The sequence below is a fragment of the Epinephelus moara genome, chromosome 24 (assembly GCF_006386435.1).
Source record: "Epinephelus moara isolate mb chromosome 24, YSFRI_EMoa_1.0, whole genome shotgun sequence".
In the NCBI taxonomy this organism is placed as follows: Eukaryota; Metazoa; Chordata; class Actinopteri; order Perciformes; family Serranidae; genus Epinephelus; species Epinephelus moara.
Genome location: NC_065529.1, coordinates 3217337 through 3238681, shown reverse-complemented (window position 1 = coordinate 3238681; position 21345 = coordinate 3217337). Strand labels below are relative to the sequence as shown.

The following is a 21345-nucleotide window of genomic DNA, read 5'->3' as shown; positions in this document are numbered from 1 at the left end:
AGCAAGGCCCTTGCTATATATATATATATATATATAAAAGCATAATTATAAGGCTACGAAAACCAAACGAATTTTATTTTATAGCGATTATACACTTATATAAACATATTAATGGGTAGAATATTCAGATTCAGATTTGACAATAAACCATGCCAAATATTACACACTGGCCCTTTAACCATCTTCCCTGTAAAGTGTAACAAATGATGTTTTCAAATTCTGTTCTAAGACAATCACTTTTTGCTACACATGGTCATACAATTGTTAAAATGTTATGTGTTGATCTGTTGCACACTGTGCATTGCACACTGTAATTTCACTTATGGGGCGTCGGTAGTGCCCCATGTATAGAGGTGATGCCTCGCTGCAGCGGTCGCAGGTCCTGTTCATTAAAGGCAAAAAATCTCCCAAAAATAATCTTTAACAAAAGAAGAAAACAAAAAAGAAAAAGAAAATTTCACTTATTAGGTTTATTAGGTGATAGTATTAGTATTAGTATTAGATAGTATTAGGTGATACTGTAGGACCTGCCTTATTGATATACTTCTTTTAGGCTGAAAACTTAAAAAAAAAGGATGTTTTTAAGGATCCAACTTCAAAAACACTGAATCCGACACCGCAGTAGCATCTTTCATTATATCCTCCTTGCCTTTTTAAACACCTATGTCTTTTTCATGAATCCGGATTACACAGTAAAGCAGACTTTCTGTTCAAATCTGAAGAAATAACCATTTACACATCATCAGGGTAGTTTTTCTTTTTCAAGGAAAACATTTTACACCTGATTTCACAGGCTGAGGAGTACTGCCTATGATGAGTAAAATGATCTTGCTGTGTGGGATCAAAAGAAGGCCTCTTTAAAAAAATTTTTACTATAATATTTTTTTATAGCATACTATGGTATAAGTAGGGGGAGAGAGGAGTGTCAGCACTGATCTACTGTAGCAGGTTTGGGCAGGATTTGCACAGCCTCTCTTCATCCTCGAAAAGGAACAAAGTAGTGAAGTCCAAATATAGTTTTTAACCAGTAGCAGGTCTTACAGGCAAGAGACATCTGTAAAATGTCTTTGAAATACATACAGAGCCACTGTTTGCATTATTTACTGACTGTCAGTGTGGATAACATCAGTGGGAACTCCTGATTACGAATGATTTGTGAATGCAAAAAAATAACTCAGCATTGTGCAGCATTGTACACTGATAATCCAAAGTTGATATAGAAACTTTCCAAGTTCTGGCTCAGTTTGTGTGGGACGAAATGCACTCACTTCAAGTTTTGAGGTGTATATATATCCTGCCTAGTACAGCTTTAAATGTTTTGGCAGTTCAAGTAACCAGGTCCTGTTCTGCCTGCCCAGTGCCCTCCCCTCAGATACTTTTGTTTCAATCTGTTTTGAATGAAACAGATGATAGCGGACTGCAATACTACATGAAAAGGAGTTTTGTCAATCTGCACTTGATTGCTCCTCCTCAACCACTGGATGTGTGTGTCAGTCAAGCAGCAACCTCCAGGGCTGAAGAATGAATCCAACATGGAAGTGGCAAAAGCTGCAGTTCTTTTACACTTTCCACTCCAAAGTATTATTATTAAGTTGCCAGCCACCGCCAGCATTTTCAATCATATTCATTAATCTTTCAAGACCCATAGAATAATTTGTTCCATAAATATGTAAACAGTATATACATGAAACTAAAAAGGAGACCTTCTGTTTTTACACACACACCATTTTTTTTTTTTTTTATTCTATCTTATTGCATTTATTTTTTAATCAACACTTGAATTTGTGCATTTTCATAAAAAATAACATTTCGGACAAAAAGATGTGTCAAAAAACGGAATTTTCAAGTATAAAATCAATTTCACATGTTTTTCTCATTTCCTTACATCAGTTTGAACTGTATGAATGAAAAATAAGAATAATAAAAATAATTATTATTATAATATAGTAATAATAAAAGATGAAAATAATAGTCTCTGTGAGGTATAGCGGAACACGTTGCTATGTTCTGTGATTATTCAGTGTTCTGTTGTCTCCCTCTTCTCTGTGGTCGTCTTGTCCATGTGTCACTGTCAAGGAGATCCCAATTCGTCCTACCAAAGTCGTTTGCATCTTCGTCCAAATTGGATTCAGAATGTAGATCAAAACAGGAATTATCGGAGTCTGAGTCAATCAACATCTCAACCATAAACCTTTCCAGCGGTAGCAGCTTTTTTGTGCAGTTTACAAGCTGCTACATTTCCGTGAACAACATCTGGTTTCCAGCGGATCTTCTTTGTTCATTTTTGGACACAGCAGTGCTGTTCTATTTCTATGTGTAACAGTGTCCCCCATCTTGTAACAGTAAAAACACAGATTGAGGGAATATCTCATCAATGGTGGGGAAGCGTTTTGTCATAAATGACGGAAAGTCTTGTCAATGGTGGGAGAAGAGTAAAACAGCCACTTGAGGCTCCAGAGGTCAGCCAGTCCAGTCCGTTCTCATTCCGAAGTCATAACATACCGCCGCTTTGTCAGTGATCTGGGCGTAAGAAACTGACACAAAGGCATCTTTTGTGGCCGTATAATATGTACAGGGTGGCAGCAGTTGTTGACACAGCGACCACCAACCGAAGTCATCAACTTCCAGCTATGTAAGTGGATGTCTGCATAAGATTCCAATGCACAAAGCTATCTTTCATGGCATTATTAAACACACCGGTTGGCAGCACTTTGTAACGCCACCAGTAACAACGTCATATAAGAACTGGAAAGTCCCTGTATGGCAGGCGGCAGGGTAGATGAATGGGTCCTGCAAACCCCAGACTTTCCCCAGACGCTTCCCGTGTGAATGTTGAGCTAAACCGTGATGTTTTTTCTAAACCTAACCATGTGCTTGTGTTGCACAAGGAAATAAACATAAATACAAGGTGTTTTACTAATACTGTCAATTTATTTTGAAAAAAACTGTATGCAAGAATTGTATTTTGAAAAGACACAATGCATGTAACAGGCATAAAATTGAAATGGCATCCAGGAAAATCAACAACAGACACAGAAGGATACCTTGCACATCACAGGGAGACATGAAAAGTCACTTATACTGTATAGTGGCGATATTCGAAGAGTTCAGATGAGAATGCCTTGGTCAATCCCCATAGACCCCCATGTTAAAATGCCCAAATTTACAGCAGAAATAAACATGTTTACAGCCTGGTACAAAAAACAGTTTTGGTCGCCTTAGCTAATTTCAACATTCATGACAACTGTACAGGGGATATGTACATTTTTGTTTAACTGTTTATATTTTATCAAGGTTTGAATATTTTTTTATAATTGATGGCGTGGCCACTTTGAGTGACGGGCTGTCTGCTCATAGTTTCCTCGGCTTCTCAGTCAGATTTACACCTCGCTCCTCTCATCCAAATGTGATCACTTCTGACTCCAAAAAAAAAAAACAGGATGGCAACGGCTAAAATGCTGAACTTGAGGTCTTAAAAATGGGAGTTCACAATCCCATGAGTGATGTCATGGTAGCTACATCCATTATTTTATACAGTCTATGGTCTCAGCAAATGTAATTTCAATTGTGAGACCTGAATGTGGGGATATATGGAGAGTTAACAGGGTTTTCCCTGGCTCAGAAAGGGGCTTTGGTGGTGATGTCTGCGGCGCTTGCTTCGCATGCCAAGCGATGCCATGTCTTCTCTATTAGATGAGAGAGGTCCAAATAATACAGTAAATTAGGGCTGGGCGATATGACCAAAATCTCATATCCTAATATAGGTCATTTCATATCCCGATAACGATACATATCACAATATAGCACATTTTAATCCAATGAATAAAAAGTTTAATATTGTCGCCGTCTCTGCTCTTTCTCAGCGCTGCAGGGCTGAGCCCTCAGTGCGTGCAGCGCAGCAGATACAGACAGCGGTGGAGTCATATAAACTTGTTATGTTACTGTAAGTAGCACCTCAGGACCGAAACATGATCTTCCTTGTCACCAGGCTGGCAGTGAATGCACCAGCACCTGTGTTCTGAGCTGACGCGTAGCGTGGGGACCCTGGTTAATTTTTTTGTTCCAGAGCAACTGTGTTCTGCCCTCCAGGCAGTGTTCTGTGTGTTTGGTTGTTTGGCGCCACCTTCTGGCGAGATGTTGTGTTTTATCGCGAGTGTTTTGCTTATGTGGAAAAACAGGAAGTGAGACGCAGCTAGTAGCCTATGTTTAAACATGCAAGCAGCCAAGCATGGCGTAGCCTACATCATCCGTTGTAATCCTCTGATTCTGCCATTGCAAGCATTGCCTGTAAATTTTAGACTTATTATTTACAAGTTTATCTTTCTGTTTCATGAAGAATTTGTTGCAGAGGCGATCTAGTTGATGTAAATAGTAGATGATTCCAAGTACTTAGCTGTTGGACTAGCTATTTCCTTAGTGATTCCTTGCATTATATAGTTACTTTAGTAAGCCTAATGCAATCTGTATTTTGTTATTATTGCAGTTTTACCCCTTGATGTATCAGCATGCTACAAGTCTAAAGTAAAGTGGTGCTCAGTGAGCTCCATCCTGACTCTCCTGCTGATTATTTGGAGTTTGGTTGGCTGTCAACTTATGGTTAAAGAAGACACCAGTTGGACAGTACAAACTGAATTAGGCTTGAAGAGTCATGTGACTGTTTCGGCCCATCCGCCATTTCGAGAGCTAATGCTATGGGTTGCCATGGGCGATGCAGAGACACCGGATGGGAAATAAGTTTTCGATGGAAACATTTCGAGAAAATAAGGGAAATAATGAAAAATGAAGAAAAATAAAGTAAAAGAAAATATTCCATCTAAAGAAAAACTTACTGCCAGCACCAGACAGAGGTATTTAGAAAAACTAAAATAAATAAATAACGTCAACCCTTACGAGGTTTGTGTTGTGAACAGAGGAGGTTGTTGTGATCACTCAAGTCATTCAAGTCATCGTGTCTCAAGTCAAGTCCCGAGTCTTTAACTTCCAAGTCCGAGTCAAGTCTCAAGTCTTTTATTTTTTGTCAAGTCAAGTCACAAGTCATCAAAACAGCGACTCGAGTCGACTCGAGTCCAAGTCACAATGACTCGAGTCCCCATCTCTGGTATTGATCGCATCGGGAACACAATAACTTGTGATCACAACAAGCCGGTTCTGGCGGTATGCTTTCAAAATGGCGGAAGGGGGTCCAAAGGGGGTGGGGCGCGGTGTTGTGACGACATCTCCTCAAGCCTAATTCAATTTCATACTACATCATGTTTCAGGTTTATTGGAATTCAGTTCCAAACAAATAACTTTGATGGACTCGATTCAGATTCAGGTTTAGTTTTTAAAGCAAATATTCAATTAAACACCACATATCATCAAATTATGTGACTGAAATTCTGTTTTTTGATGCAATTATTGAAGTTGAGCAATTCAAATTCAAATATAAATTATTCAAATTTAGTTTCTAGTGACAACATTTTCTTCTGCCAATATTGCTGATCCTTCTCATCCATTTCAAAAAGGTCTCTAACAATATATGATTTATTGACATCAGATGCTGCAAACATTTCTTTTAAATATATTGTATGAAATATGAGGGAAATATCAGGAAAATGATCTTAGAATAAAGATTGGCTTGTCAGGCAACACATCAGAATCCATTATCGTCATGCTTCCTGTTAATTACTTTGCTTATTTCTGTCTCTCTACTCATCTCCTGATGATGATGATACATTCTTTTATTTAATTCTAAATATTTGTCTCTATCCAGAGTACTAAATGAGTAGAGCATCAGAAGTGAAGTGAAAGGTTATCGCAGCCGGTCTTGACACAGAGCACCTTCCCTCTGCCTTTGCATATTCACCTATGTGTTGATAAATTTGTGTTGCGTGTGGTTACTGTGGCTCCATTAGACACACTGCGTGTATGTTTGTGTGTATTTTGCATTATCATAACCTTTGCATGTGTATGTGTGCGTGTGTGTGTGTGTGTGTGTGTGTGTGTGTGTGTGTTTGTGTTTGTGTTTGTGTGTGTATATGTGTGTGAGTGTGTGTGTATATGTGTGAGTGTGTGTAGAACTCCTGGTGAATCTGTCAGAGACTTCAAAGCACTCGCCGCCTCTCTCCTTGATGAACGAGCTGTTCCGATGTTTATCGTGACCTGCTTTTCAACTCAGGGGCTTCACAAGAAACATCAAGGGATGGAGGGATTAACAGGATAAAAAAGAGGAAGAGAAAACAGTCTGGGATAAATACTGCAAATAGAAATAGTTTCTGGCACATGTGGGGGCCCTGACAGTGAAAAAGAAGAGCACCATTTCTCCCAGTGTTTATCTATAGTGATACACATACTGTAGTGTGTGTGTTCGTATGTACATATCCGAGCATCTGCTCCTTGTTTTACATTATCAGTACTTGTGCAGGTGCGTGTGTTGCACATTCTGAGAGGTTCAGTTAAGTCTTGGTTGCTTATGCTGCAAACCCTGTATACTGAATGCAAATCAACTAAAGACTCAATATCCTTTGATGTCGCTCAAAGATTAGGACATTTACACTCATATTACACTGTGTTGGTAACAGCAGATATACCAAAGCCTTACCATGTGGTACTGAAGATAGCTAAATTAAATTCTGAATAGAATCTGGTATTATAAAAAGGGCCATTTTAAGATGCCCTGCAGTAAAAATAATCTGCATCAAATATATTTTTCCACGGTGGGTTTTTAATCAAAAGTGTTTATGAACTAGTGAGAAAACTCCTCCCTTTTTTAGAGTGTCTTGAGAGTTACACATATGAACATACAAACCGGGAAATAACACAGGTCTCACCGACTCACCACCAGTGTTGGGTAAGGGTTACTTTAAAAGTAATCAAAGTACGTTACTGCGTTACTTTTTAAAAAAGTAACCAGTTACTTTACTGAGTTACTGCCTGAGTAAAGTAACTCAAGTACTTTAAAAGTACTTCCAACGTTACTCCCTGAGAAAAGTAACTCAAGCACTTTTAAAGTAATTTTGAGTATTCTACATTTCCTATTGGGCAATGGACCACAGGGCGCTAAGCCTACATTTTTTTGTCTCCAAAATTAAAGTTATGGACCACTTGCCCTTCACTGAGATCCAATTCTCCCATCACAGCCGTCACTTTGACCAGTAGAAACACAGAACGATCTGCTGCCGTAGACAACTGTATGACAACAACACCCCAGCGTTTTTAATATTTCCTCTAGGGATGTTACCACACAGAGTAAAAGGGGGAAATGATGGTGTGAAACAGCAGAGGCACTTTGTCAACCCGCTGAGTTAACGTTACTGTCATTAGCATCAAGCTAGCAAACAATGGTACATCCTCACGGTCGGACATAAAGTAATAACATTAACAAATAGCGGCGGGGCTTTTACTCACCACAACTGCAGAGGCTCCCAGCTTCATTTGAAACAAACTACATTATAGACGGTCCGTTATTTATTAATCCCTCTGTGTGTTTATATATTTACTTTTTATCCGCTCCGTTGTCTTTGTAAAGTTAACATATCGCACCGTCATTTCAAACTCAACACTTGTTTCAAATTAAAAGCCCCTTATAACCTCGGCTGAGAGAATCCCTCCATTTTCTAAATAGGCTTTTATTCTGAAACATTTGTCAGAACTTCCTGTGGAAGATACAGTAGCTTGACAGTTTACGTATGGCGCTTCAAATGTAGCTCCTGCCATCTGCTGACGCTTTTAGGTGACTACAACAACATGTCGGCTGGCACATGAACAGACACAGTGACTCAAATAATAGTGAAAGTAATAAAAATAGGACAAGAATAACCCGATGACATCACACACGCCGTGAAAGACGACCGGGGATAATTGGTGAGTACCAGCGTGTAGCGTGTACCAGGCATAATGCAAGTCCTGAGTCTGAAATATGTCTGTCAGCGAGTCCTACTCCACCTATTTAGACTCCACCGTAGACAACGGCAGCATTTCTCCGACCACGTAGCGAGCCACAAGCTCCGTGGCTTCTTTCAGACTGATAGGTTTAACGTTATCTCCGTTATTAGAACCAAACGACAGCCGTTGCTGTTTCGGAGCTGAAGGACCAGCGTTCTAAAAGTAACGGAAGTAACTGATGTCTTGTTTGAAAATGTACTTAAGTATTTGATTACTCAAACAGCAAACTAACGCGTTAGGTTTCTCGTTACTGCAAAAACGAATCAAAGTACTCTAACGCGTTACTTTGTAACTCCCCATATGTCATCTACAAACACACCCTCTAAATTTGAAAAATATTTAAGCTGCAAAATCTTCCCAGCTCCCCCTTTGCATTGTCTATGCCGCTGCTGCCCTGCACCACTGCTCCCTCTTTCAGCCCCACCTCCACCTAAGCATCCGCCTGCAGGCTCCGGCTAGGGGAGAAAATATCTGCGGGACGTGATGAAGCCGGAGTCCAGACGCCAAACTCTAACTATGTTCTACTGTTGAAATAAACATTGAAATGTGAGTTGTCTGACTGAACTGAGGTTTAAGTTAGATACAACTCTAATCACCAAACGCAGCCAAAAGAAAATCTGTACAACTTGTGGAGAAAGTCCAGAATTTTAAAGAGAAGATGTCAAACTGATTCTAACCATGTGTGTGTTCCATGTATGCATGTTCAGAAATCAAAACCTAAATTCAAATAGATACAGCTTATGTCATCTGAAAGAGTAAACTGAGCGAGGAATAACTTGGGAGGGAACTGATGAAATTGCCAAGAAACTGTATGATTTAGAATATAAAATGTCTGTTGTGTTCAAAGAGCGGAGCAACATAGGACATAGTTTCCAGATCAACAAAAGTGTCTCTCAGATTTAACTAGCTAGCCCCCAACAGCTGCTATTAGCAGTGAGTAATAATGCTAAAGGACATCTAAAGGTGGATTTATTGTTGTGCTCTGCAGAGCTTACAGCCAACACACCAGGCCTTTGCTGTTGTGAGCATTTATACTTGTAACCTTAACCCTCTCCAGTTAAACCTCCATAACACCAGTGAATGGTGGGGCTTCTGTGAAGTGCTGTAAAGTCTGATTAACACACCTAAAACATATGAAACATGGCTTGATAGCTACAATTTCAAACACGAGTACACAAATCGGCTTCACAATAACCCACAAGGTTCACAGACAAGACAAAAGTCTTATACTAGACAGGTTTTCCCCACAAATATAACATGCTAATGTTATCAGCAAAAGCCTATGGCATTTTACTCTGTATAATTAGCCTATATAGTGACTAGCAGAAATTTCCTTATATGAATCCAGGAGCAACAGAAAAATTTAACAAAGGTAACATCACAAATTTCAGCTCCATTACAACTTACAAGGCTCACAGACAAAACAATAATCTTATACTAAACATGTTGTCCCCCAAAGACAAAATGCTAATGTTATTAGCACAAGCCTATGCCATTTTACATTGCATAAATTAGCCTTGCAGTTAGCACAGCTTGCCTCTACACACAGGATAAATCACACACAAGACTTAAAATGCCATTGTATGGGGGCTTCATTGTCTTCACAATTTATTTTTTTCTTATCTGTGAAATTAAAGTAAATTTAAACTTTGTCAGTAAGTAATAGAGTTGGATAAAATGCGGTGTGTGTGTCTGTGTGTGTTTAAACTTTGCAGCCTTTCATTGTCCTTACTTTCTCACAGAAATCTTATGTTGGTCTTTTGTAACACTGATAATCTAGGCCCACTAATTGATGCACTGTTGGGGTTGTATAAGGAGTGAGAGCATTCATAGGACAAACACACAACAAGGAGCATAGTGTCTCTCTACATCTCCTTCTCTGTCCACATCTACATGTTTTTCTCACTCTTATTAAAACCACATATTGACAGCAGACAGGACAGGCTGGGAGAAGTGAAGCTGACAACCATAAGTCGTGGGTGCCGTAGCATTGTTCCAACCTCTCATTAGTCCGACATCCCGTTGTTCCGATATGTGATTATAGTAGGCTATACTGTATTTGTGTACCATAGAGGATCAGCAACGCAACAAAAGTAGGCTACTGGTCGAGATACAAGTGTCATAGAGAGNGTGCCTAAACCTAACCAGACCTTAACCACAGAGCATCATGATGATTTCGGAACGGACTTCGGAACAATGGGTTTAACATGGTTGGAACAATGGGATGTCGGACCAATGGGCAGACCCCAAGTCGTGGAGGGATGTGTGGAGAGGGGGGGCTGTTGTACATGCAGTGTTGCATAAAAGTCGTAATCATTATCACAAATGAAAAGTAGGATTTAAAAAAAAATGACCATCCATTTTTTTAACACCCTTGTATTGGAACCATAACTGGCTCTAAACACTTCAATGTCAAATCCCTAACTCAGATGTCAGTTAATGACTATAAACTTTCCACTGTCTACACAGGAATGTTTGTTTAACAAACCGTCTATATAAAACAATCTGTATAGTGAAAGTCAGTTCTCTAGAGTGACCATAAAAAAAAATCTAAAAGGTCCAAGTAATTATCTTAAAAGAGACTCTTGTAGAGGTTTGAGAAGGTGCAATACAATGTAACCTAAACAATTTTAGGGTTGGATAAATCAGTCTGGTCTCACTCTGAAGTTGTCGCATACCAGTGCTTGGTCAGTGACTTCCAGCATCAGACACTGACAAAAAAAGCTATCCTTTCATGATGGCACGATATATGGCCGGTCACCGTTATCATGAAAGAGTGCCTGGCAGCATCAGGGGGAAATGCAAGTGGACCACAGTGAAAGTTAAGGAGGTGAAAGAGTGAGTAGGGCAGGTGGGAGGGGTGGTTGATGGATGGGTCTAACAACCACCGACTGGCTGGTTTTCGCTTCCCGTAAGATTGTAGGGCCAAACCCTGTTCTTTTTTTCCTAAACCCAACCACGTACTTTTGTTATTGTAGGAAAAAAATTTGCAGTGCTGTACTAACATAGTGGGCTCTAGTTTCCCGGCGCAGCGCAGGGTGGCGAACCCCACGCAGAGCTAGTTTCGAGCAGCACAACCCGAGGCGCGCTCAATTTGGTAGTTTGGCAGACCAAGGTGCGCTGAGATGGGTGTGGTGGCGCAGCAGGGGGAGGTGTCGACAGATCCAGCTTGGCGCAGTGACAGTTTCATGCCAAAAGGCTTCGCCGAAGGTGCGCTAAAAGCTTGCCAACTGAAACCAGGTCTACTGTCAACGCAGGTGGAGCGCAGCCGGTGTATGCCGAAGTTTGGCTGACTGGCGGACAGTGCGCACACACGTATCACCAAAACCTCACAGGCAGGTTTCCAGAATATCAGGCACATTAATGATGCAATAAATACCCAACCAGAATATCAGGCACATTAATGATGCAATAAATACCCAAAAAAAAACACTATTCAATGCAACTATCTGCAATCAGCACATAAATGTATCTCTATATCGACTGTCCCCTCACATCTGATGTCAGATCAAAGGGGATTGGCACCGTTTGGCACGCGTAATGGAAACCCAACCTGATTTGATTAACACAGCTGCAAACTAATGAGTTCACATCCCTCTCAGCCAACCACAAACAGCCACAGCATCAGATAGGGAGTATATATTCAGCATCTGTCATCTTAGAAAAGTCAAAAGAAAAGAAACAGAGTGAGACTGCGAGAGAGAAAGAGAGAGCGCGCGCGCACGAGAGAAACGCAACATTGATTTACAATTGTGGTGACCTCCTCCCAGGCTACCTTTGCATCATCAGCCCGTGGAGGTCTGCTCGCAGTTCCGTATATTCGGACACTGCGAGCTTGGACCTCCCGGACCAAAACATCAGTTTCCTCCTGGGAGAAGTTTGGCCGTCTGACGCTGCTGCTCTCTTCTGCCATGGCGAATTGAGTAAACTCTCATTACGCCTTCGCGCGGCGCATTTAAGGGCGAGGAGAGGGGCTCATTTGATTGGTGTGATGTGTGTAAAACCCACTCCACGCCTTCTCTCCTCCCTCTTTCCGACTTGCGCCGGTAGGAGGGACGGAGGTGGGATAGAGGAGTAGCTGCGCCAGGGCGCACGGTGTGCCAAACTTACAAAGTCCGCCTGGCCACACCCAGTTGGCGAAGCGCAGGTGCGCTGCGCCTCCGCCGCGCCCGGTCTGCGAAACTAGAGCCCAGTGTGTTTATTTTGAAAGAGACTGTATGCAAACTATGTTTGCTGTGAAAACAGAAGTGTATTTTGAAAAGAGAAAATGCATGTAACAGGCTGCGATCCATGACCAAAAGTCGACATGTGATGAGGTCAGAGTGAGCATGTGTTGCATAAATAGCCTATACGTTAAGTATACAATGGTATTTGCGGTTGTTATTTGTTGAACACATTGTTATTTGTAATTGATCACATAAGGAACAGATATACTTTAACATACAAAACAGATGACAATTGACCAAAGCCCATCTCAACCCCTGTTGTGGCTTTATATTTGTAAGTTGGCGGCTTCTAGTTGTGTCACATCCCAAAGAAAAATTGTGACAGGGATGTTTGACCAAAAGAAGTTTATCAATGAATCAATGACTTCTATTTGTCACCTGAAATCGTACTGGTTACAACTCCAGTGAAATACAAACCCATCAGCTACTTCAACTTGTGCATTACAGTTAAGTCCTTTTTTTTGCCTCTTCTGACATTATAGATTATGGTTTGCCTCAGATTGTGCAGTAGATTAGAGTTTTTTTCCTTTGCTTTTTCCCCACAGCATCCAATGAATTTTTAATTTTGGAGGCAAAGAATGCAGTGTTTTTAGCCACCCACACTGTTTATCTTTCTTTTCCATTTTCATTTCTATTTCAGCTTTATACAGTTCTATACACCAGGGTCGCTGGTCACTACAGTAAACATAACTGGTGGTGTTTGCAGGTGGGAAGCCTGAATGGATAGATTACTGAATGGCCTTACTGGGCACAGCCCCAGGGGCCCAAAGTGTCAGGGTAGCCCCCTGGCCTTCACTTGCAAAATGGCACCTAAGTAAACATGCACAGATCAGGAGGAGACTGAAATGACCACAAACCACAAAAAGACAGAGCCAAAATAAACACAAAATTATCTCAATGGGATGTGAAATGACAGCAGGAGACACAAAATAACCACAAGAAGACATAAAACAGACACAAAATTATCCAAGTAAAATATAAAATGAGTGAAAGAGACAAAAAACCACAAAGTGATACATGATGACTACAAAGGGGCACAAAAACAAAAAAGACATAGAATTACCCCAGTAAGACACACAATTACACAAAGAGACACAAAACCACAAAGAGACACAAAACAACCAAAACAGACACAGAATTGCCTCAGGAAAACACAAAATGACACAAAAAGTCACAAAACAACCATAAAGAGATTTATAACAACTACAAAGAGACACAAAACAACCAAAAAGACACAAAATTACCTCAGTAAGACACAAATGCCAAGAGGGAAAATCATTAAAAATCTAATCATATGGTGACAATACACATCCACAGTGTGTGTCTGTGTGTTTCTGTACAGCCATGGTTACAATTTGTATGTGTACTTTTCTGGTACAAGCATGAGAGGGTTTCATTCTTTTTCCTCCCTTTTTCTAAAAATGTCTCAGTCAGTAATCCAGAATACATTTTAACTATTCACTTTGTTATAGTTTCACTCATGTTGGTTATCCAATTTCATGGCTCTTTCAGCACCTTTGAAGTCTAAGCACCTAAAATGGCCCTCTATAAAGTTAACAAGGAGAGGTTAGGAAAACACTGCATCTGTAAACTAACACTCAGCATTCTGGGGAAACATAAATTACCCTGTGAGGAAGAGCAAACATGAGCATGACGGTGTCTGCTACTGCTTTCAGAGTGTATCCGTGGTTTACCCCTGCCCCATTTACCATAGCAGAAGCCTATTAACCGCCTGGAAAGAGAATATATTTATCAGAACCCCCTACATTATTAATCAGTGCAGAGTTAAAAGTGAATATGTATCAGAGGAGCTGAATGAGGTTGAAACACGGTCTGGATTTTGAGGGTCTCACTGGGAGTATCAACAGTGCAGAGCCTTTTCAGCCCAAATCTGAGCAGAGAGAAGTATGACTTTCATCTCCCCTGCTCCACGGTCTCTACGGTTACAAGGCCTGTAATTATACAAAGATGTGGAGGAGTGGGGCGAGGAGGGGGTTATGTCCTAAAATGAAGGCTTTGGAGGAGATGACACAGTTTTGAAAAAGTTGAAGCAGAGTTGATATGCACAGCTTGCTATAGCAGTGTGATTCATGCCTTTCTGGCTGCACTCTGTCTCAATTTTATCATGGTCTGAGTTATTATGGCAGTGCAGAGCCCTTCCCTGCAAAGTCTCTATTTACTCTATTTATTCTCTCTCTCTCTCACTCTCTCTCCCTCTCTCTCTCTCTCTCTGCAGCCTGTGAGGTGGGTTTCTATAAGCCGGTGGCAGGCGATGGCCTGTGTGGTAAATGTCCTCAACACAGCCACTCAGAGACCAGAGCCGCCCTCTCCTGCCCCTGCGACTCCAACTACTATCGAGCGGCAGATGACCCGCCAGCAGCTCCATGCTCCCGTAAGCACAAACACACAAGATCACCCAGTTCCACAAGCAAGAGCATCTCCAAGTAGTGCAAAGACATATGCACACATTCATATACACCCACAACACATAGAAACTACGGAATGTGCCAAACTTATCTATGCCTCAAAAATCAAATTTACTTTTTTAGACAGTGACCAAACCTGTGAATCAACTCACAAATCCACCTTCCTCTTCTCCAGGCCCTCCATCTGCTCCAGTGAATGTCATTTCCTCAGTCAATGGGACGTCTGTGAATTTAGAGTGGGATCGCCCTCTGGATACTGGAGGTCGCAGTGACCTGCAGTACAGTGTGTTGTGTCTGAAATGCTCAGGAGGGCCTTGTGAGGACTGCTCATCCTCTCCGGGAGGTTCTGGTGGAGGGAAGACAGGCGGAGGGACCAGTGTCGGAGTCGGAGGGATGGTGGAACGTTTGGGTAGTGCAGCAGTCCGATTCGTTCCCCGCCAAAGCGGGTTGATGGAGCCCTGGGTGACAGTGCTCAACCTGGTGGCTCACACCAACTACTCCTTCCGCCTTCTGGCCACAAATGCAGTGACGCACCTGAGCAGCGAGCCATCCCCTTATGCCTTGGTCAATATCACAACAAACCAGGCAGGTAGGGTTCGGAACAATGACATACAATTAACGTTATAAAGGCTTTGGTGCATGGCATATGCAGGTCCTTTATGGAACTTTTAGCCCATAAAATAATTTGTCCTGACTCTGCTTCTGTTTCCACTGTTTCTGGAAATACAACCACAGCAGCAGATTTTTTCAGAGAAAAAGCTCTAAAAACTCACTCTACACTACCTGTTCAGCACCAAACAAGTTACAGCTGGAGATTAGCTGGCGAATGTAGTGGCTGGTGGCAGCTAAAGAGCCACATATTTCCTTCAGGAGTTGGTGGATACCAAAACAGAGCTAAAAGAGAGATATTGGACTTACACTTGCCAGCTGGCCAGAAGCATCTGTTTGCTTATGACTTAGTCCATATCGAATTAAAAGGTGATATTTAAAAAAAATTGTTACTGCAGATTTAACTGTTTTCTTAGCAGTGTTCCAGTAGTAGAGACCCTTTTACTATTAGAAAACAATGAAACTTTTTCTGGTGGGCGGGGCTTAGCTGAAGGCAAAACAATTCCCCCCAGACATTAGCTAGCGCTAGCTATTGGCTTGCAACTAGCCAACAAGCTGCTGGCTTTTTTAGACAATGGAGGAAGATGATGTGAGTGGTGAATTTTGAGATATTCATTCCAAGTGCCGGAGCGCACTCTGGCAATAACTGGACTGTTTGTAAATTTGTAGTGCTATCAGAATTTACCATTCAGTTTTCCAGAGCACCTCAGTCTCGCAGAGCATACTCTGGGCACTCTGTCTGGGGAGATGGAGCAGCAGAGTGCTGAGTGGAGTGAATGTGTGATTAACTTCACCGTTCGTTAATTAATGTAGAAATATAACAGTCCATTTCTTCAACCAACAGGGCTCTCATTTTAGTGTAGAGCATCAGACTGAATTTACGTCCTGTATTCTCTCACTCAGTGGATGGATGATTTGCAGGGATTGCTTAAAGTGGGATGGCCGGCTTTGCAGTTGATTACTATGCCAATCTCACAAAGGAGGATGACACCTGAAAGGTTTCCTCCAGTTTGTTTTGCTATCAATGCTAATGTTAGCTAATGCACCAAAAATTTTGAGTTACAGAGAAATCCAATATTCCTCTTAATACCTCACCAATTTCTGATTAGGTGGACTTGATAACCCTTAATAGACATAACGTTATTCATTTCTGCAACTGTAAATACTTTTTCCCTAACCTGATATGAAGTGTGCGTTGCATACGCAGGCATTTTTTAGGTCCTTTCATCTTATCACATTTAACCATAATAGTCTTCATTTTTGTTGACAGTCCATGACGGCAGGTATGCGATACAATATGGATTTTGAGCCATGACTCCTTTTACTCTGGTTCCCAGTAACACAACAAGATGACAGTTTAAGACTCCTATGTAGCCTACAGCCCTGTAGTGGCAAGTTGCATTTTGCCTCTAGCTAATAAAATGACATCATTGTGAAGCTGACCCTAAAAGGGTCTATAACTACTTTTTAAATGGTTTAACTCTCAGAGATGATTGCTGTCCATCCCAGAGTCTGTTTCCCCACATTCCTCAGCACCATGCCCCTCATCTGCTGAATCTGGAGAGCATCAAACAGCTAGCTTGTGTGACAGTATGATGCAAAAAGAGAGCAGGACTTGCAGTTGCTGGTGCATCCTTCATGGCAGCTCACCTGTCCTAAGAGTCAGCAGGTTCAAAGCTGATCTAGTGTTGGTGTTGTTCACTGCTTCAGTTTGTCAGCCTCCTACTGTGGGTGGGGGCCTTCCAAGGGCATAGGTTTTGTATCAAGATGTATCATCAGTGAATTCTCCAGGATTAGCATTGAATGGTGTTGCTGTGACGTGGCATCAGGTTTTGATGTCTCACCATGAAACACGAAATTGCTTTAACTATGGAGAAAATGGTCCAATCTGCACCACACTTCACATGTTTGAATATAGTCCCACCCTGGACACATCTATGTGACAATTTTCAGTCATAGACATAGCGCCAACTGCGGGCAACAGGAAGTACATCTTTTCAGACACTTATTTACCTGAAATTTACATGGTGTGGTCTATATTTGATGTACAAAAACATGACAAATTATTGATGCATTCTCCAGTGCTGGTCATTCCAGTGCCCACACTTTATGAATTATATGCCATCTCAATCCTGCGTGCAGTGTCTGACTTTGACAGAAATGAAGTGCCATGTCAGCCGGAGTACTGCCAGAACCCGAGTTGTACAGAGGTGCGAGGGCTCATTCATCGCTGCTTGCAACTTTAATTATTAGGGGTTCAAGCCCGAAGGGCTGAAACCCTTTTGGTTTTGTCCTGTTTTATTATTAGGGCCCAAGCACCCGTGCTTCGAGGACCCTCTTGAAACTGAAGGAATTATTAGGGCCCGAGCACTACACGGTGTGAGGACCCTATTGAAATTGAAGGAATTTTTATCATATTATTAGGGCCTGAGCGCCAAGCGGTATTTTCAAGGTCTCGTGCTCATTTGCCAAAAATTGGCTCAGTAGCGCCCCCTACTAAATTTCGACAATGCAGCCCCCGAAGCTGCTTTCACCTACATGTATGAAACTTGGAAAACACATGTAACAGCCCAAGATGTACAAATAAAGCCTCTTGGAGCCATACTCTAAACCCAACAGGAAGTCGGCCATTTTCATGTTAATGTGCAATTTTGGTGTATTTTTCACCATTTCCAGGGGTCCTAAATTAACGAACTAGTCCTACAGGTTTTATACAATCAAATTCAAACCTTGGTCTGTCCCACCAAAAGACCTTAAAGAAGAAAAGTTATTACAAGCTTGAATTTTCATCAATCTGTTTGACCGTGGCAAAGCGTCAAACTTAGGGATCTAGCCACAAAACAAGAAGTTTATAACTCAAGCATACATCTTCCCCAAACTTCACAGGATTGATGACAGTCCCATCCTGAACATTATGTCAACAATTAGTAATCAATAAGCATTCCCAACTAGCAACAGGAAGTGTCATGTTTTAGACTTTGATATACATCTCCTACAAAGTTGACCTTATCAACCTCAAACTTGGTCAACACAGTCATAAGACCTTGATGATGCTTTACTGTGAAAGTTTTTGTCAAAGGGCGTGGCCATGGCCTGGTGGCGAATTTTGATATTTCGCCATGATGATAAACATTGCTGTAACTCTACATGGGCATATCTTTCCAAAATTTCACACGTATGAAACAGTCCAGCCTCATACACATCTACACAGGACATTTGAGTCACTGTCATAGCACTATCTACTGGCAACAGAAAATTACTATTTTCATTGATGTCCCTCTAACAGGCTAATCAGACCCACCTCAAATTTGTGTCTTTATTATTCAAAAAGTTGCTTCAATCAAAAAATATGTTTTCAATCAAAAAAAAACCTTCACTTCAATAAAAAAAAAAAAACATTTTTAATCAAAGAAAAATAGTGTTTGAATGCAAAAAAATATTTGAGGCCCAAAAAATTGCATTTGAACACTTTTTTTCTTTGCTTGAAATTTTATTTTTTTTTGATTGAAGTGAGTTATTATTTGATTGAAAATATTTTTTTTGATTGAAGTCATCTTTTTTGTGTTTGGGCCATATTATGGGTAGGACATTTGTGTCATTATTATTCAATCCCAAAAAATATCACTTCAATCAAAAGAAATATTTTCAACCAAAAAACATTCACTTCAATCAAAAAATATATTTTCAATTAAAGAAAAAAAGTGTTTGAATGCAAAAATAAAATTGAGACCCCAAAAAAATCTTTTGAACACATTTTTTTTTTTTTTTTGATTGAAGTGAAAAAAGTTTTGGAGTGTTTTTTTTTTTTTTTTTAATTGAATCATTTTGACACAAACATCCTGCAGTGGGCGGATGCTTCCCCATTGGTCAGACATGTTTGAGTGACAAATGTCTACACCAATGATGTTTGAAATAGGAATCGCTTTCTGGAACAAGCAAGTCGCCATTTACAAGGTACAGCACTGGCACACCTGAGCAGATGGGCTTTTCAGTGATTCCTCCACTGTCACCGCACCAAACCTCCGTCTGCAAGCAGGTAAAACAGGTCCCGCTTTTAACTAACATCACAGAAAGCGAGCGGGGCTTGAGAAAAAAAGCTCTGTGTTTCAAAGTGTGAGACGAGCCTTCTCTGGGGGGAGACAGAGGACTTCAGGAGAGGCATAGCGCGAGGAAAAAATAAACCAGAAAATTGCAACTGTTTGCATCTGGCTAGCTAACTTCAGATACGTCTGGGGCAAAATGGATGGATTTGTATTACCTACAGCGAGAGAGGAGAGTGTCTGGGGTGAGCAGAAAACGGATGCAGCTTTACTTTGGCGTCACCCTTGTAAAAAAAAAAGTCTCTTGCGCCGTGTGTTTGAAAGTCTGTGAAAGACCTGCAGCCCAACATCTGCTGCTAAAGCTGAAGCACCCCATTCACTTTAACAGCAGATTATCCGTGAATCCCAGTTTTCTTCGATGAAAGTTTGTAAAACTACCTGATAAGTGTAACTCGCCATTTATCAGCAGAGAATTGAAACCCCAGTCCACATTTACCTACGAAATAGGTGCTGAATTAAACAGTGGCTCCTAATGTTATTTTATTTAAAACCTATTATTCATGCTGCTTGTCTTACACCTACAAACAAAGCATGTTTTAAATAGTGTATTTTTATAAGGGAGTTCAGCAAAAATCAAAAAATGAAAATCATCATAACTTCTCGGAAATTTTTGTGTGCTTCTGAGCACACGGGCAGACAATGAAGTTACATGACGGTCTGACAGACCGTTGTGGCGCTTGGAGGGGCGCTGTAATACTGGCAGTCCTACTGTTAAGAGTGGGTCAGCTCGATCTTACAACTCCTTCTTAGTAAAAGATCTTCTTAAGCTAAGAGTGATCTGGGAAACGCGGCCATTGTCATGTCAACATACAGGGAAAATGTGTCCAGAGTGTATGACATTTACCGGGAGAGCTAGAGCCATTTGACTAAAGCTGACGTTATTACTGCTGTAGCATGTTGTTATTGGGCTAAATACTACATTTCTTACAGTGTCTGAGCTGATTTATTGACACAGCATGCTTGTAAGCTGCTGTAACGTTAGGTTGTAGGTGTTTTTTGTTTTTTTTTTATCCAGTGAATACAATGCGCTTCTGTTCCGGGTCACGCAAGTTGGAGCAAATGAAAAATCAAAATCAAATTTTAATCGTGGCCCATTTTTCGATTTGCTATTTTTGATGTGAGCATAAAATCAAAAATAAGAAAAACAAACCGGTCACCTCAAAAATAGCAAATCGAAAAAATGTGCCACGATTAAAATTTGATTCTGATTTTTCATTTGATCTAACTTGCGTGACCCAGAACTATTTTCTACGGAAGCGCGTTGCATTCACTGGATAAAAAAAAATTATACACCTTATCTTGTAATTACGAGAAAAGATCTCGTAATTATGAGACAAGATCTCATAATTACGAGATAAAATCTCGTAATTATGAGATCAGGAAAGGTGCCACATTTGCCACTGCTTCGCTCAGAACCACATACTGCACATCCACGAAGGGGGGTTGGAACTACTGTAACCAGCTGCCACTTGGGTGGTGCCATCTTGACTAGGCCTATATCCCATGATGATACTCAATATCAAACACTGTCACCGTGGCAAAGCCTTATTGGCCATAAAATAGGAACATGTTTTTAAGGGGCAAGGGATGCTCACCAAACGTGGCACACACATCAGAGGCCCCCCTTTTCTGTTATCTGATGTGGTTTTTGTGATTTGATGTGCCAGGATGGCTTAAGAGCGCCCAGATGTAACACTCTAAGACGTACAAAAAAGCCTCTTGGAGTCATGCTCCAAACCCAACAGGATGTCCGCCATTTTGAATTTACCTGTGCCACTTTTGTGCCCATTTCCAGGGCTCATAAATTAAAGAACTAGTCCTAGAGATTTTATCCGATCGACTTCAAACACATTTTTGACTTGTGAATGAGTCAATGGAATTTCTTGCAATAATGAAAAAATACTGGCAATCATGTCCACCTGGCACAAACCACATGTTTTGGACAACTGTGAAGTGACAGAATGTCCCAACATCATGGTTCTTATATTGCCAGATTCCAGAGAGTCTCCCCTCTTCCTATATGGCAGAATATGTCTTCTTCCAACTTGCTATGGTGAGATA

General features: G+C 40.9%; 1 protein-coding gene across 1 annotated transcript in view; it reads left to right on the top strand.

Moving 5' to 3' along the window:
- Positions 1-21345, top strand: part of epha8 (eph receptor A8) — a 343673-nt gene that overhangs the window by 239828 nt on the left and 82500 nt on the right. Inside the window, exons 7-8 of the mRNA XM_050038788.1 lie at positions 14386-14541; positions 14751-15164. Coding sequence (XP_049894745.1) covers positions 14386-14541; positions 14751-15164 — 570 coding nt within the window. The remainder of the gene's footprint in view (positions 1-14385; positions 14542-14750; positions 15165-21345) is intronic.